The sequence below is a fragment of the Peromyscus maniculatus genome, chromosome 11 (assembly GCF_049852395.1).
Source record: "Peromyscus maniculatus bairdii isolate BWxNUB_F1_BW_parent chromosome 11, HU_Pman_BW_mat_3.1, whole genome shotgun sequence".
Classification (NCBI taxonomy): domain Eukaryota; kingdom Metazoa; phylum Chordata; class Mammalia; order Rodentia; family Cricetidae; genus Peromyscus; species Peromyscus maniculatus.
Window position 1 is genome coordinate 60,795,211 of NC_134862.1, and position 15,965 is coordinate 60,811,175.

The 15,965-nt window shown below is 39.2% G+C and overlaps 1 protein-coding gene across 2 annotated transcripts in view; it reads left to right on the forward strand.

Annotated features, from left to right (window-relative positions):
• Positions 1-15,965, forward strand: part of Edem3 (ER degradation enhancing alpha-mannosidase like protein 3) — a 69,435-nt gene that overhangs the window by 25,700 nt on the left and 27,770 nt on the right. For both annotated transcript variants that reach the window (XM_006979934.4, XM_006979935.4), the window contains exons 7-11: positions 3,398-3,532; positions 6,284-6,389; positions 11,308-11,405; positions 13,886-14,011; positions 14,180-14,263. In XM_006979934.4, the coding sequence (XP_006979996.1) occupies positions 3,398-3,532; positions 6,284-6,389; positions 11,308-11,405; positions 13,886-14,011; positions 14,180-14,263 (549 nt within the window). The remainder of the gene's footprint in view (positions 1-3,397; positions 3,533-6,283; positions 6,390-11,307; positions 11,406-13,885; positions 14,012-14,179; positions 14,264-15,965) is intronic.

Consider the following 15,965-nt stretch of genomic DNA (forward strand, 5'->3'; position numbering starts at 1 on the left):
CCCCTGAAACTAGAATTTCAGACAGCTGAGAGCCACCATGTGGGTGCTGGGAGCTGAACTTGGGTCCTCTGGAAGAGCAGCCAGTGCTCCATCTCACCAGCCCCCTATTTTTAATTGTGAGTGTGTGTGAGTGTGTGTCTGTGTCTGTCTGTCTGCCTGTGGATGTGTGCATGAGTGCAAGTATTCATAGACACCAGAAAAAGGTATTGGATCAATTGAGCTAGGGTTACAGGGGGTTGTGATCCCCCTGGTGTGGCTGCTCGGAATTCCTGCAAGAGCAATACAAGCTCTTAACCATCTCTCTAGCCCTAGTTTTGTTTTAAATAGGGGTTTTGGAGTTTGAGGAGTCTAGCATCTCTCTCTCTCTCTCTCTCTCTCTCTCTCTCTCTCTCTCTCTCTCTCTCTTTCTCTCTCTCTGTATAGAAATATGTACATGTTTGTGTCTGTGTGTGTGTTGTTCATGTGTGTGCATGACAGAGGTGAACACTGGCTGTCTTCCCCAGTGGCCCCCACACAGTCTCTTGATGAACCTAAAGCTCCTGATTGAGCTAGACCAGCTGGCCCGTCAGCTCTAGGAACCCCGTTTCCGCCTCACTGGCACACTGCCAAGCCCAGCCTTTTCCGTGAACAACAGGAGCGAACTCTGTAAGCACTTTACCAAGAGAGCTAGCTCCCAAGCCCCTCTTGTGTTTTTTGTATTTCCTGTAACATGAAACATGTGTCAAAGAGTGTCCTTATACACACTTATTAGTCGGTTACTTTTGCTCAAGGAAATGGTGTAATCATCTCTCTTGGATATCATGCATACTCGGTAGAGTCTGCATTACTGGCTCTAAGCCAGAAGAATTTGCTAGATAGAAATGCTATGTACGAGTTATTGGTCTTTCCCTCCTTTTCTCTCTGGGTGGCCTCCTGCATGCTAGACAAGTGCTGTCTCCCAGCTCCATTCCAGCCTGTAATGGTCTTAACAATTTTTTTTTACAGTTTCATACTTGTATATAGTGAAATTTTGTCACTTTCATCCTATTTCCTTCTCTCCCCCCACTCCTGCTGAAACATTTGTTTTTCTCAACAAGTGAAACTTCCCCTATTTTCATGATTGTGTGTGTGTGTGGTTTATGTATGGTATATGCATATGTATGGTGTGTATGTGTATGCATGTGTATGTGTGTGTGTGTGTGTGTGTGTGTGTGTGTGTGTGTGTGTGTGCGCATGTGTATGGTGTGTATGTGGGGGGGCACTAGGTTTAATTAAGGTAGCTTCCATGAGCATGGGTAGGAGGTTATTTATTGGAGTGTGGACCTGTCAACATCCCCATGATGAAATGTTGACAGGCCCAGTCTTGTACGGGTAACTACAGCTGCTTTGAGTTCCTGAGTGCAGTGGTGGTCATGGTCATATTAAAAACTCATATATAAACCTTATTCATACTTTGTAATAACATTTCTTAAATCTTCAAAGCTAATTCTCAGATAAATCTCATTGTTTGACTATGACTTGAATTTAATCATCTTTTTCTTTTTCTTTTTTTTTCTTCCTGAGATAGGGTTTCTCTGTGTTGTGCTGGTTGTCCTGGAACTCACTTTGTAGACCAGGCTGGCCTTGCACTCACAGAGATCCGCCTGCCTCTGCCTTCAGAGTGCTGGGATTAAAGGCGTGCGCCACCACTGCTGGCTAATCATCTTTCTCTTAATTTAATTTTTTTGAGAATTTCACACGAGTACTCTTTACATCATTCTACCTCTCCTTCTGCCCTCGTCAACTCCTCTCATGGCCCTCTACGCCCTCTCAAATTCATGAGCTCTTAAACTATTCTCACATACAGAGAGAGCCTGTTGAGTCCAGTTCGTGTTGTTCCTATGTGTGTGTGATTAGGGCTGACCACTTGGGTTGAATAACTGCCATCAGCAGGTGTTAATCTAGAGTTCTTCATCCAGGGATCTGGCCTTGGGAGAGTTTTCCCATCTATGTTGGAATGTCAGCAGATGCGTGGGTCTTGTTTAGTCAGCTGTATTTTTGAGATTTCATGGTGTAGCTTCCCTGTCATATCTCACAGCAGACACCCTTGTCCTTTGGCTCTTACAGTCTTTCCAGCCCTTCTTCCGTGATGTTCCCTGAACCTTCTTCAGTGTAGGCTTGTGTTGTAGATGTATCCACTGGGACTGGGCACCCCACGGTCAGACTGTGGTTTGACCAGTTGTGGCTCCTGTCATGGTCTCCATTTGCTCAGAAGAATCATAAGCATTTAGAATGCAGCTGGGACTTACACTGATTTAGCAAAGTGGCAGTCATAGGTTCTCCTTTAGGGTCCATGACCTGATCAGCCACCTTTCTTAATTTGCAGCTACTCCCAACCCAGTGATAGTTTATCTCCTTGGTTTTAGCATTATTTTTATCAGTTCGTGGATTTTTTTTTTTGTACTTATTTGTGACTCCATTATTATTAATTCTCTATTTCCTTTTTATTCTGTCTGGCTTTTAAGCTCCTTGAAGGTAAAGGTCTACTTCTTTGTATCTTATTATGATATCTACTCTACATCAGATAACAAATATTGATCAGGAACTGGAGGTGGGGAGTCAGTGTCCTCAGTGATGTAGTCACAGGGGAGTCCCCTGCTCCGCTGAATAGTTCACACTCATGTGGGCAGCCCTAGTTAAACTCAGTGAGTCACAGAACAAAAATAAAAGGACATGTGGATTCTTGAGATGATTCAGGACACATAAAGGCTCCTGCTGTTAAGCCTGACTATCTGAGTTTGATCCCCAGGGTGTACTTGGCAGAAGGAGAAGAGCTGACTCTCCCAAGTTGTCTTGTGACTGCCACATGCATGATGTGGCATGCACATGCCTCCATAGACGATAAATAATGAATGTAATAAAAAAAAAGGGTGATAGTGGGAAGAGGACTTTATGGGGGGAAGGAGAATCAGGGAGGAATAATGAGTGTGAGCAGAATGTATTATATACATGTATCAAATTGCCAAAGAATAAATTAATTTATAAAAACCTATAAAACAAAGTTTTAATCTCTTCTAAATATATACCATTACAATCAAGTTTTTCTCTATGAACTACTTAACATTGTACTAGTTTCATAAATTCTCAAACTTAATTTCTCCTAAGGTTGATCTACCATTTTAATGATTTATTGTTACAATAATATTGCATTATTACATCATCAGGAAAAAATGAGAACTTATTTACCTCATAAATCCTATATGCTCAGAAAATGTTTTCCTAGAAGTTCATTTGAAAGCTACAGAGATACTCAGATTGAGTTCAGTGTTCATGTACTTCATGACTTCTTTTCATAATCTAATAGTCTTCTGACAGTGATGGATCAGAAGCTCACTTGTCTCTTGGTCGTTGCTCATGATAACTTTCCTATTGTATTTAGATTAATTTAAAGTTTGGCATCAGAAAGCCGGAAGCTCGGACAGGAACTGAGACAGACACCTGTACAGCCTGTGCGGGGACCTTGATCCTGGAGTTCGCTGCACTGAGTCGGTTCACAGGAGCGACAATATTTGAGGTGTGATTTTCAAGGCTTTTCATCTGGGGTTTGGAAAGAGCTAAGTTTCTGTTTGGACTCGCCATTGTAGGATTACTGTTACTTTGATATCCTGTAATCAAATTTCAGTGTTACAGGCATGGAAGTCATTGTGAAACAGCTGTATTAAATACAAGTTTGCTTTTTGTTCATAGACCATCAAGGACAATTTTAGCTTTCTCCTTAGAGCAGTGTTTAGCTACATTAGGTAAATTTGATGACTCCTTTGTAGCACAGATGTCCATGCATCTGTGTTTTATTTGTTAGACTTCAAAATGGTTGGTTGTATCTCTGAAACCTTCACAGATCACTTAAACCCATTGTGAAATTTTTGTATATAAGCTTGAACAAGATTACTTGATCAAGTACTTACTTTAAGGAAAAAGTTATCCATTATTCAAAAGATTTATATCACCCCACATATTTTATTAGGGTCTATCTTTGTCTTACATTAAAAAAGTCTGATGTAACTATATATGGTGCTATAATTATCATTGGAATGCCAAAGTTACTTAGGTGCCCACTTTGTTAGACACATGACTAGGTGATTTTTTTTTTAAAGTCATAAGATGGTCACATGGACAGAGCAGAAGTAGGGAACACATAGCAGGCACCATTACAGATACTGGATAAGGATGTGAACCAAGCCAGCAAGAAGATCTTGTGCTGTGCTTGTCTGGGTCTCAATGGATGATACATTCATATGCCTTGAGGACAGATTTATCAGGTGTGACTGGTTAATGTTTTAAACTTAAATTTCAAAATACCTTATTGTCTAGTAGTTTCCCTTCATTAAACAGTACAGGTACTTGTACATATGTTTTAATATTGATGCATTTATAGGTAAAAATGATTCTCAATGAGATAAGTCTGTAGTCTGTGGGTGAACGCATGGAGTTGGATTTAGAGTCCATGTCTTTACTCTTTCCGTCGGCCTGTTTTGTTTTTCTGAATAAATCTATTGAAAAAAATCATGATCTAAAAACCTTCTAGGATGCCACTGACAGAGCATCACTGTCGCAGGTTTGGAGCTGCGGTCTGTTGCCGTCTAAAGGTTGATGTGAAACCACAGCTGTGCTCAGTGACTTACTTCTGTCTCCCTCTCTACTTGATGAGAAATTGTGACCAGTGACAGTAGGACCCACAATGCCTGAACTATTTTCTATCTGTCCCTTGTCAGAAAAAATTTTGCTGACCCTAGAATATGGAGACCAATATACAAAGAAATCAGAGTTCTTGTATTAGTGTCCTATAATTCAATTTTAAGCTTTGATTAAATCTGTAATTTTACTGTTCCTGTTTTCTTTTTTTAAGCTGTAAAATAAAAGTAGGGAAATACAGTCAGCATCACACTTTACAGATTTGAAAATTCACCATTGAATTATAGTTGTGGTCTACTTTGTTTCAATATAATTACCATTCATCATTTGCATCAAGAATGTAAATGATTTTGCACTCTATTGCCAAACCTGCAAAGTAACAAATTAGGTTTAATGATTTTTTTTGCTTGCATTACTAAATAAGTTCATGCCCTAAAATTAATTTAGAATTGTACCAGTAGTTATCATTTGCTATTCCATTTATAACATCTTTTTATCTAAAGCTAAGAATTTTGTTTTTTGTTTTGTTTTGTTTTTTGTTTTTTTGTTTGTTTTTCGAGACAGGGTTCTCTGTGTAGCTTTGCGCCTTTCCTGGAACTCACTCTGTAGCCCAGGCTGACCTCGAACTCACAGAGATCTGCCTGGCTCTGCCTCCTGAGTGCTGGAATTAAGGTGTGCGCCACTGCCTCCCAGCTCAAAGCTAAGAATTTTGTAAGAAATAATTTCAATTTAATATCCAGTGGGTAAAAATAAATTAAAGAAGTGGTCATACTGTTATAATTTTATATATATATATATATGTATGTATATATGTATATGTGCATTAATATACAAATAAGTCCTCAGTAGCCTAGTTTATTTGCTAATTTTTCACTGATAAAATTATGTGTCACTTAAAAAAATATCTGAAATGACTTTCAAAGATAGCATATCAGTTGTGAATTCTCTTCAAGTTTGCAAAATGAGAATACTTTAGGAGATTTCCACTTTGCACTTAGGTGGTAATTGTTTTAACAAGTGCATTTAATTATGTCAGTCGATACAATAATCTGTGTATGGATGTGAGCCATGCTGCAAGAGGAAATGGCCATGGTTATTCTCTGGTGAAATCTCTTAATATGAAGTGCCTGAAAAGAGCCAAGGCAGGATTTTAAGGAAATTTATAAGTGGTTGTCCTAAGAATTTTGCTTTGTTCTTAAAAGATCCTATGGATCTTAGGTTTGTAGTTTCCCCCTTTGCCAGAGACTGTTGCTAGAGGGCTTCTCTCCAGGTTCTACCAAGCCCCTCAGTCCCACAGTCCACGTATAAAATAATCACTCAGACGCTTATATTACTTATAAACTGTATGGCCGTGGCAGGCTTCTTGCTAACTGTTCTTATATCTTAAATTAACCCATTTCTATACATCTATACCTTGCTACATGGCTTGTGGCTTACTGGTGTCTTTACATGCTGCTTGTCCTGGCGGTGGCTGGCAGTGTCTCTCCCTCCTTCTTCCTGTTCCCTCAATTCTCCTCTCTCCTTGTCCCGCCTATACTTCCTGCCTGGTCACTGGCCAGTGTTTTATTTATATGGAGCGATATCCACAGCAAAGACAAAGTTCTTCAAGTATGCTTTTGTTTTTTAATTATAGGAATATGCAAGAAAAGCTCTTGATTTTCTCTGGGAAAAAAGACAACGAAGTAGCAATTTAGTAGGCGTGACTATCAATATCCACACTGGAGACTGGGTGCGCAAAGGTATGCGAGCTGGGCTTTACAACCCAGACCGTCACATCCTTGGGATGGTTGGGAATCCAGCGTTTGTGAAGACCACCAGGCGAGCATTGTTTCACCCCTTAGTCATGTAGCGTTAGCCGGTGTAGAGAGACAAGACCCCGGAGTTGATTTCTCTGAGGACTAGGGATCAGAGTATTTCATTTCACTTCACAGTTAGTGGATATATTTAATAATGTTATCACAGTCTGCTCTCTCTCTCCGTGTGTGTAGCCTGTGTTTGTGTCTGCTCCATGTCTAAAGATGAGGATTAGTACTGCTTCAGAGTTACTGTGAGGGTTCCATGAGTTAACTGGGGTCCTGAGGACAGCCAGCCCTGGCTGCAGGCAGTGCGTCCTTACTGTGAAATGTCACTGCTAGTGCTGTTAGTTCTCCCGATTAGTGACTTTACTCCTGGATTCTAGCCTGAGGAGATAGTATGAACCACAGGAAATTGGTTTCCAAGATACCATCATATATTTATTGCCAATACTGGAAAACAGAATTAAGTGATAATAACATAATAGCTGGGAAAATTATATTCTAAGTGTTGTGGCATTAAGTTTTTAAAAATAGTTAGAATTAGGGAAAGAAATATAACATTGTTATGAGTGGATAATGTAGGGTATCATAAAGAATATTTTATGTTTTAAAACTCCCCTTTAAGACAAGCACTGAAGGATGGACGTACACTGAAATGTTCCTAATGAGGTTACCTTTTATGTTCCTATTTTCCAAAAGACTTATCTTGTGTATAAATGAAAAAGAGTTACCTGTATTTAAATAAATAAAATTATGTAATTATCAATCTATGACAATTAAAATAAATGTAATATTTATACTTACAATTATACACATTTTCTTTCTTTGTTCTTTCCTGTCTTCCCCTCTTCTGTCCCCCTCCCCAGTTGGTCCTCCCATTTCAGCCTCCTGCTCCTCCCCCTCCTCCATAACTACCTATTCCGTTTCCCCTTACTGGGGTGATCCAGTTCTTCCCCCAGTCCCTTACTCTGTGCTCAGCCACTGTGGTTATATGATTGCAGCCTGCTGTGGAAGACTGGGCAGCTAACATCCATATCTAAGTGAACACAAGCCATATTTCCATTTGATGTTTTCAAGTCTGGTTACCTCATTCAGATGACTTTTTTATTGTGAAGAATAATTAATAACAAAATGTATACAGAATATACACACTGTAATATTTTATAGAGTGGTGCCAGGGTCCCATGCCTGGAGAGCTCCTGGAGGCTATGATAGCAGAGAGGTGTCTCATAAACTCCCTCCTGAGAGCTGTAAATGATTGCTAGCATAGAAATGCTACATCAGTAGGCTGTAGCAAGAGCTAGCAGAATCTGCATTGTTGATCTCCTAGAACCCAAAGACAGGTAGGTGGCAGAAAGCAGTTATGGAAGTGTGCACCCACATATAATATGCCATTGTTATTCCTGTGTTATACATTTGTAATGTGTATCTTTGCACTGTTGGGCTTGAATGATCATTTTTTTTGTCTAGATGTGTTTTCTTTTTTAATATTAGAAACAATTTTTAAATTTTAATATATTTTAATCATACTCTTCCCCTCCCCCAAGTTCTTCCAGCTCCTCTCTTCTTCCTACCCACCCAACTTTAAGTTCTTTCTCAAAAAGCAAAAGTCCAAGACTAGAACAAAAGCTAGAAAACAAAATACAACAGCACTCAAAAAGAAAGAAAGAAGGAAAACTGTGGCCAGATCAGAGTACACAAAAGCTGTGTAGTCCATTATTTGTTGATCAGCTACTCCTGAACATCTGAGACCTGCCCTGAGTGGTTGATATACCCAGGCTTATCTTGTTTGTGTACAAAAAAAGTAATTACCTGCATTTAAATAAATACAAATATAATTATTAATCTGACAGCTAAAATAAATGTAATTTTAAGGCTTGCTTTCTTCCTCTATCTCTCCTTCCTTCCTTCTTTCTTTCTTTTCTCTCTGTCTCCTTCCTTTCTTCCCCCCCTTTCTCTTTCTTTCTTTTACTTGTGGACAATTTAATTAGAGTTTTTAAAAGAAAAACCCCGTATTGCACAAACCCTAATTGGTCTTAATAATAAAAACCCATAGTCAGATATTAGGGTGAAAGCTGAAAGATCGGAGAAGCAGAGCAGCCAGCCCCTAGAGTTCTTACCTCTACCAGATCCTCAACCTGGAAGGGAGAGGAGCTCCCCTGTCTCCTCTCGCCTTATATTCCTTTTCTCCACCTAGCCATAACACTTCCTGTCTCAACCTCTCTAGTGCAGGGATTAAAAGAGTGTGCCTCCTAAGTACTGGGAGCAAAGGCATGAGATCTCAAGTGCTGGGATTAAAGGTGTGTGCCACCACTGCCTGGCCTCTATGGTTAACTAGTGACTGGCTTTGCCCTCTGATCTTCAGGCAAGTTTTATTTGTTAGAGCACAAAGAAAATATCACCACACCCCAGGACAGGCGAGCTATAAATCTGAGCACCTGCCTGGAGGAGGAAGATTTTTGAATGAGAAAGGGAATGAGAAAAAGCTGTGCCATTTAAGTTAAGCCAGCATGGAGGTCAGCTACATGGCGGGGAGGGGAGCTTTGGAGACAGAATGAAGTCCAAAGTGTTAGGGAAAGCATGCTTAAAAGAGACAGAAGAAAAGGAACTCAGAAAAGCAGACACACTCACACAGCTCCAAGGCTGTGGCGCTGTACAGAAGGCAGGAATTCTGGGAAGGGCACAATATCTCATTAGAGGGATAATTATCCCTCCCATCTCTTTAGCATGACTTAAGGCAAATTAGCCTTCCTAAGGGATAGTGCCTTCCCTGGGTGAATGACCAATCCAACTGGATTAACTGTTAAGGGAGCAGACTGTGCCCAGGCAGCTCAGGACAGGAAACCAACCCAAGGCAGCATTTCCAGTTACACCCTTGTATTTCTGGCTGGGAAGTGTCAGAAGGGAGCTCTATCTGTAGACTGTATACAAGGTGGGCTGGAACTCCAGTCCAGACACTCATCCCTTCTGTGAACAGCTTTGGAACTGGATCTCTGAGTTTTCATGGTGGAAATGGGCTCCCCAATTTCAGTTGTCTACTAAATGATTTTAGGGTTACCTCTTTAGAGAGGAGAATGTTAACGGTGGTATTGGGGTCCTATTAAGGGAAAGATATTTTCTTCTGGTCAGAAGAATGGAATCTTTAAAATTTTTAAATCCATACTGAGTTTCATAGTGGTTGGGCTAATTTACATTTCTACTCAATTATCAATAATGTAGAGACCCTACTAATTTTCTGTTTGCTTGACCTGTCAAGAATTAAAGTAGATGGTTTCTAGCAATGCTTTTCTATCATTCATTTTTGCTTTATATATATTGTATTGGGTATGGCAGGTGCACTGAGCCCTCGGTCACACTGGGTAGTGACCCTCTCTCTCAGTCCAGTCCGCTGTCTGCACTTATCTCACGGGGCTTGCAGATACACCTCCCCCATCCCCCTACTCTCGCTTCCTGCAGGTGCTTATATCTGCACATACCTAGATGGATTGGATTGGTTTTCATATTTTAATCTGTGGATAGTTTTATGCATGTAGTTTATACTATTTATGTTATTTCAGTGTGTTGCATCTTTTCTGGTTTTTTTCATCCTTTTGTTTTTGATTGATACCTATGTCTCTAAAAACAAACTCAGTGTGCTCTCTCATCCCTTTGTTTGCTCCTCTCCGACCCTTTTCTGTTAAATTACTGCATCAGTATTTCTGTCTGACTGTTTGAGTCTCGGTCTTGTTCTCCTTCCCCACCTCTCCTCTCTTTTGCTCCCTCTCTCACTGTTTCAGTAACAGCAAACTTCATTGAGGAATTTGCTTGCTTGTACTTTGCATATCACTTATATAGATTGTCTCTTAATTAACTAGTCTCTGTATGTATGGGTTCTGCTTCCTCAATCACCTGCGCATGGAGAAGGTTTGGGGTGGGGTGGGGGTTGCATTCATTCTAAACATATATAGACTTATTGTCTCTAAACAATACACTATAATAAGCACATATATAGCTTGTACATTGTGCTCTGTATTAAAATGAATTTGGAGATGGCTTAAAGCACATGAGGCTGTGCTAGTTTACACCATTAAAGTGGTACTTGGGCATCTTTGGATTCTGGCATCTCTAGGAGTCTTGAAACCAGTGTTGTGCAGATAACAGAGATGATATGGTTCATTCCAAACTATTTGCAGGAGTTTTCCCTGGGTACCGAAGCTGTCTTTCCCTAATAGTTCATTGTCTCAGTATTGGAGTGATGGCGTAGCTGTGCATGATTCGTGCTTTAAATTACTTTCCATCAAATTTTTAAAGACAACTCTTTGTTTCCAAACATCCTGTTAAAAATGTGACATTGTTTTTATTTCTGTGTCCTAATATGTGATCTGTTCTTTTTCTTTCTGAAAGATTATAAATGTCAAAGACAAAGAAAAGCTTAGAAAAATGTTGTTACAATTTTAGGTATAAGTTTTCTTTTTTCCTTTCAGCAGTTTTTGGGTCTTTTAAATTTAAAATGGTTGCTTTTAATTGCTAAAACTTGATTTCTATTTTTTATTTTTGTTTAGAGATTTTCAATTTGTGTTGGCTAAATCACTGTTAACTTGTTCTCCATATAGCTTAGACATGCTGATATAATTTTTCTAAATAAGAAAAAATTATAACCAGTTTTATATAGTAACTTTTAAAAACAAACTATTTGCAGCAAGGGAACTAGCCGTTATCTGTATAGCAGACAGGGTTATATTTCTATAGGTGTACAGTTTTTATGTTCAGGTTTCATGTTGACAATGTAACTTACACTCTGCTTTACTGGTGTCCTCATTTGTACCATATTAACTTTCAGACATGTTTAATAAAGGACCACATTTATATGTGTTTCCTCTAGATAGTGGAGTTGGAGCAGGGATTGATTCATATTATGAATATCTGTTGAAAGCCTATGTCTTGCTTGGAGATGACAGTTTTCTGGAAAGATTTAATACAGTAAGTTGATTTATTTTTCTATTAATTGGGTAGCTAATTTCATTTGAGTCCAAGATTGGTGAAAACTTAACAACCTAAATGACGTTCTTAAAAGTCTGTCTTTAAATGTGTCGTAGTGTTTTATCAACACTCTGATGTTGGACGGGGCAATAGGTAAGTGAAGTACACTCCAAAAAAGTTTCCTTTTCATCTTTTATCAGGAAATTGGTGAATCTGGCAGTGTATGATGCGGGTACATTTGGGTTTTACCTATTCTTGTTTTGGACACAGAAGACAATTACTGGAATGAGATAGAACTAGCTTTCACTTTGGGGTTCCAATTCTATTTGAAAGGTTGGAAGTTTGACCTCGTCTTTGATCATACCAGACAAGCAGGTTTGGGTAGTGTGTATTCATTTCCAAGGTGGGTGTCCTACGACTGGACCACAAGAACCACAGATAGAAGCTTTGGGAAAGGAGATGGTCGGCCTCATCCTTGGGTTGCTTTTGTGATTTGAAGCAAGCTAAGATTAATGTAGTAAACTCATTAGCTGTCACTGTATTCTATTCAGCAATTTACCTTTTTGGGGTTTGTTTTTGTTTTTGTTTTTTGCCCACCCATCAGTTCACCCACATTACATATTGATATGTTTTGATACTGTAGTTAAAAGTAGGAAAGAGACCTTAGTTTACATCCATTCGGACAGCATACCGGTTGTGTCACTTTGGGATGGGTGAGCATCTCTGGTTGCCTTTTTCTCATCTACAAAATGGGAATACAAGTGCTTTTATTCCCAGGTGTGTGGGGAGACTGCAGGAGTTTTTATGTACAGAGTGATTAGAACATAGCTAAACAGATGACAGATTGTCAGTAATAGCGATTAAATGCCAGATGAGCCAGCAAAACAGCTTATTTCAAGTCCTGTTAAATTGGGGCTGGAGAGATGTCTTAGTGGTTAAGAGCACTGGCTGCTTTTGCAGAGGACCTGGGTTCAGTTCCCAGCACCCACATGGCAGCTCACAACCCCCCTAACTCCAGTTCCAGGGGATCCGATGTCTTCTGGCCTTTCTAGGCACCAGATGGGCGTGTGATACACAAATATGCTTATAGGTACTCACATGCACATAAAGTAAAAGTAAATAAAAGATTTTAAGTCCTAGTAAATTTTTGAATTCTAAAAAGAAGACTGTCTATATATTTGCTGACAGTAAGATTTTCTCCTTTTTAGAGATGAGTTAGGACAGGTAACTCTTCGTTGGGTCATTAATTAATTAATACAACTTGTCCTCTTTTCAAAGCTCAGACATACGTAAGAAAAGCAGGTAAATGAAGGAAAAGGGAGATTCCAAGGACAGAAAAAGCAGAGCTAGCAGCCCATGAGAGTGGTAATGATGATTGTGTGCATTTGTTTGGATAGTTATGAGTTCCAGAATATTGTGTTAGCCGAGAAGGGACCACATTCCCTAGATAAAAGAAAACAAAACAAAACAAAACAAAACCCTAAACTCTGTAAGATGGAAGCTGTAGTTTTGTTCTGAGGGGACCAGAGAGCATCACTGGGCCACACAGGCATCCTAACCATCCTAGCCTAATGATAGAGGTGCTCAGATCTGTTTCTCAGAAGACCCTACCCCCGCTTTTACTATGTGTATGTGTTCGTATGTGCACACGTGTGTGTGCATGTGTGTGGAGGCCAGAAGCTGATGTTGAATGTTGTCTTCAGTTGCTGTATGCCTTACTTTATTGAGATGGACTCTCTTCACCAGACCTAGAGCCCCCCCGTTTGGCTAGACTGCCAGGCCGGCAAGCCCCGGGGTGGGGGGTCTTCTGTCTCTACCTCCTGAGCACTGGGATTGGAGAAGAGTGCTGTTGCACCTGGCTTGTCTGTGGGCCTGGGGATCCGAACTCAGGCTCTCATTCCTTGCAACAAGCACTTTACTGAATGAGGGATCTGCCTGGCTGCAGAAGGTCTCTTATTAATTGTTGTCTCTAATATTTGGCCTTCTAAAGATAGAGGATCTTGTATGTAGCTAGGACACCTTTGAACTCTTTCCTCCTACCTCAGCCTCAGTGCTGGCATTGTGGGCACATGCCGCTGCACCTAGTCGCTTCCTTTAAATTCGTTCAGCATCTTAGATATTTGTATGAATTTTGTGGTCGATATCTCTCTCTCTCTCTCTCTCTCTCTCTCTCTCTCTCTCTCTCTGTGTGTGTGTGTGTGTGTAAGCACCCATGTATGGTATGTGCACATGCCCTAGGTTTGAAACCTTGGGCATTCTAGACAAATGTTCTTCCACTGAACTAAACTCATACTTCTGCATCTGACTGAGAAAATCTATAGCAGTATATATAATTTCTTTCCATCTAAATATTTACATAATCAATTGACATATAGGGAATTTACATATCTGTATATATTCAGATTTATTTTCTTTACTGTGCCATATAGTATTTTTTTTTTTGCATCTACTTCCATGAACATTTTGCTATCATCTTTCAGCATTACGACGCCATAATGAGGTATATCAGCCAGCCACCTCTCCTACTTGATGTGCATATCCACAAACCCATGCTGAATGCTCGGACCTGGATGGATTCTTTGCTCGCCTTTTTTCCAGGTTTGCAGGTAAACCCATTTTCTTAATAATAGGATAAAATTGTTTTAATTAAGTGTATTTGTGATCTCTAAAATCAAATGATAGTTATCATTTCAAGGTTGTACTAACTTGTAATGTGATGGTTATAGATGAAATTGGCTCATGCTTTACTAAGTGATTTTGTTGTTGACATCTAGGTTTTAAAGGGTGATATTAGACCTGCTATTGAAACTCATGAAATGTTATACCAGGTGATTAAAAAACACAATTTTCTACCAGAGGTAAGCAAATAATATTTGAAATTCTCCTTTACACACACATATTTTTTATATATCTAGCTATATCATATATATATATGTATATAATTTCTAATTTAAAGATAGAAAGTGTTGTCCTTAGATGTGGCTACTCCTTTAGATTGATTTTTTATTATATATATTGTATCTTCTTGCTTTTCTTTTTGTATTGAGAGGTCTAGTTTAGGATAACGATGATACTGCTATAAAAGTCCAAGCTTACTGTTTCTCAGCCTGTTTCAACTCCGGCCATTGTAGTATTCGTCACCACCACCCCTTGTGGTTTGGCTTCTTTTAGACAGTTGTGCATCCCTGGGGAACAAATGGAGGCCCTTGTGTAGGCCAGGAAGTGCTCTGCTACTGACCTGTGTTCCCAGCCCTAATCTGTCTCATTCTGACTTTCAGAACAGCTGTGACTTTCTTGCGATTGTGTGCGAATGTGTGTGCGCACAGCAGGTGGCGGGGGAGTGTGTGTATACCACAGTGCCCATGTGGAGATCAGAGGACTACATTTGTGTGGTCTCTTTTCTCCTTTTATGTGAGTTCCAGGGATTGAACTCAGGTGGTCAGCCTGCATGGCAAGCCTCCTGACATGCTGAGCCATCCTGCTGGCCCTCATTTTAACTTACGATGCACACCATCTAGGGAGATCTTGTTATCATTTATAATCGGAAGCTTATTTGATGAAAGTTATGTACATTAGATATAATTTTGGTTATCATACACTCATCCTAAAAATTTTGAGAATGTCTTCATACTGACTGAAAATTACTTTTCTTTTAAAACAATATTACATTCATAATAGATGTCTTTGCTACACTGACTTGAAAAGATACTGATAGCATGCTTTAATACACCTTTACAAATTTTGTAACATGTTCATCGCTTTCTTCTTTCTGTTCTCGGTGCAGTACCTAAGCTTTTCGTTAACACAGGTGTTTCCTAAGGCGTTAGCTCTGCAAAGTGTAGTTTTATTAACTTTCAAGTGCAAGGCTGTACATTATAAACAACTTATGTTCATGTTGAGTCACATGAGGTTTTAACTAGATACACTGATCACAAATGAAGTTTTTTTTTTCTTTTCTTTTCTTTTTTTTTTAAAGAAAAAAACCTGTTGGAACTGAAGAGATGGCTCAATGCTTAATACACTGGCTGCTTTTCCAGAGGACCTAGGTTTCATTCCCAGCACCACATGACCATTCACAGCCATCTTTAACTCTAGTGCCAGGGGATTCAACACAGACGTACACATAGGCAAAACACCCATTCACTTCAAATACAAAATTTAAGAAGAATATTCTTGGCTGTTATTGATTAAATTTTAAATAGACAAATTTTAATTTTAAGTAATTCCTTGATTTATTTTACTGAGGATTTGACATTATTATAAAAGTAAACAGGCTACAATAAAATATACATACTTGAAAATACATAGAGTAGAAAAATGCATAGATGAAAATAGAATAGGAAATAAATAGAAGAGAGTAAATTTTAAATATCCTCAAAAAATGGTGTTAGATAAAATATATATTGACTTGATTTAACATTTCACTGTGCGTAGGTACATGAAAACAGTAGACTGTCCATAAACACAGTATTGTCAATTAAAGAAGTGAAGAGGAAATGAGAACACCCGAGAGATACTAATTCAGAGAGAAAAGGAAAGAAACAGAGAACTCAGTTATCA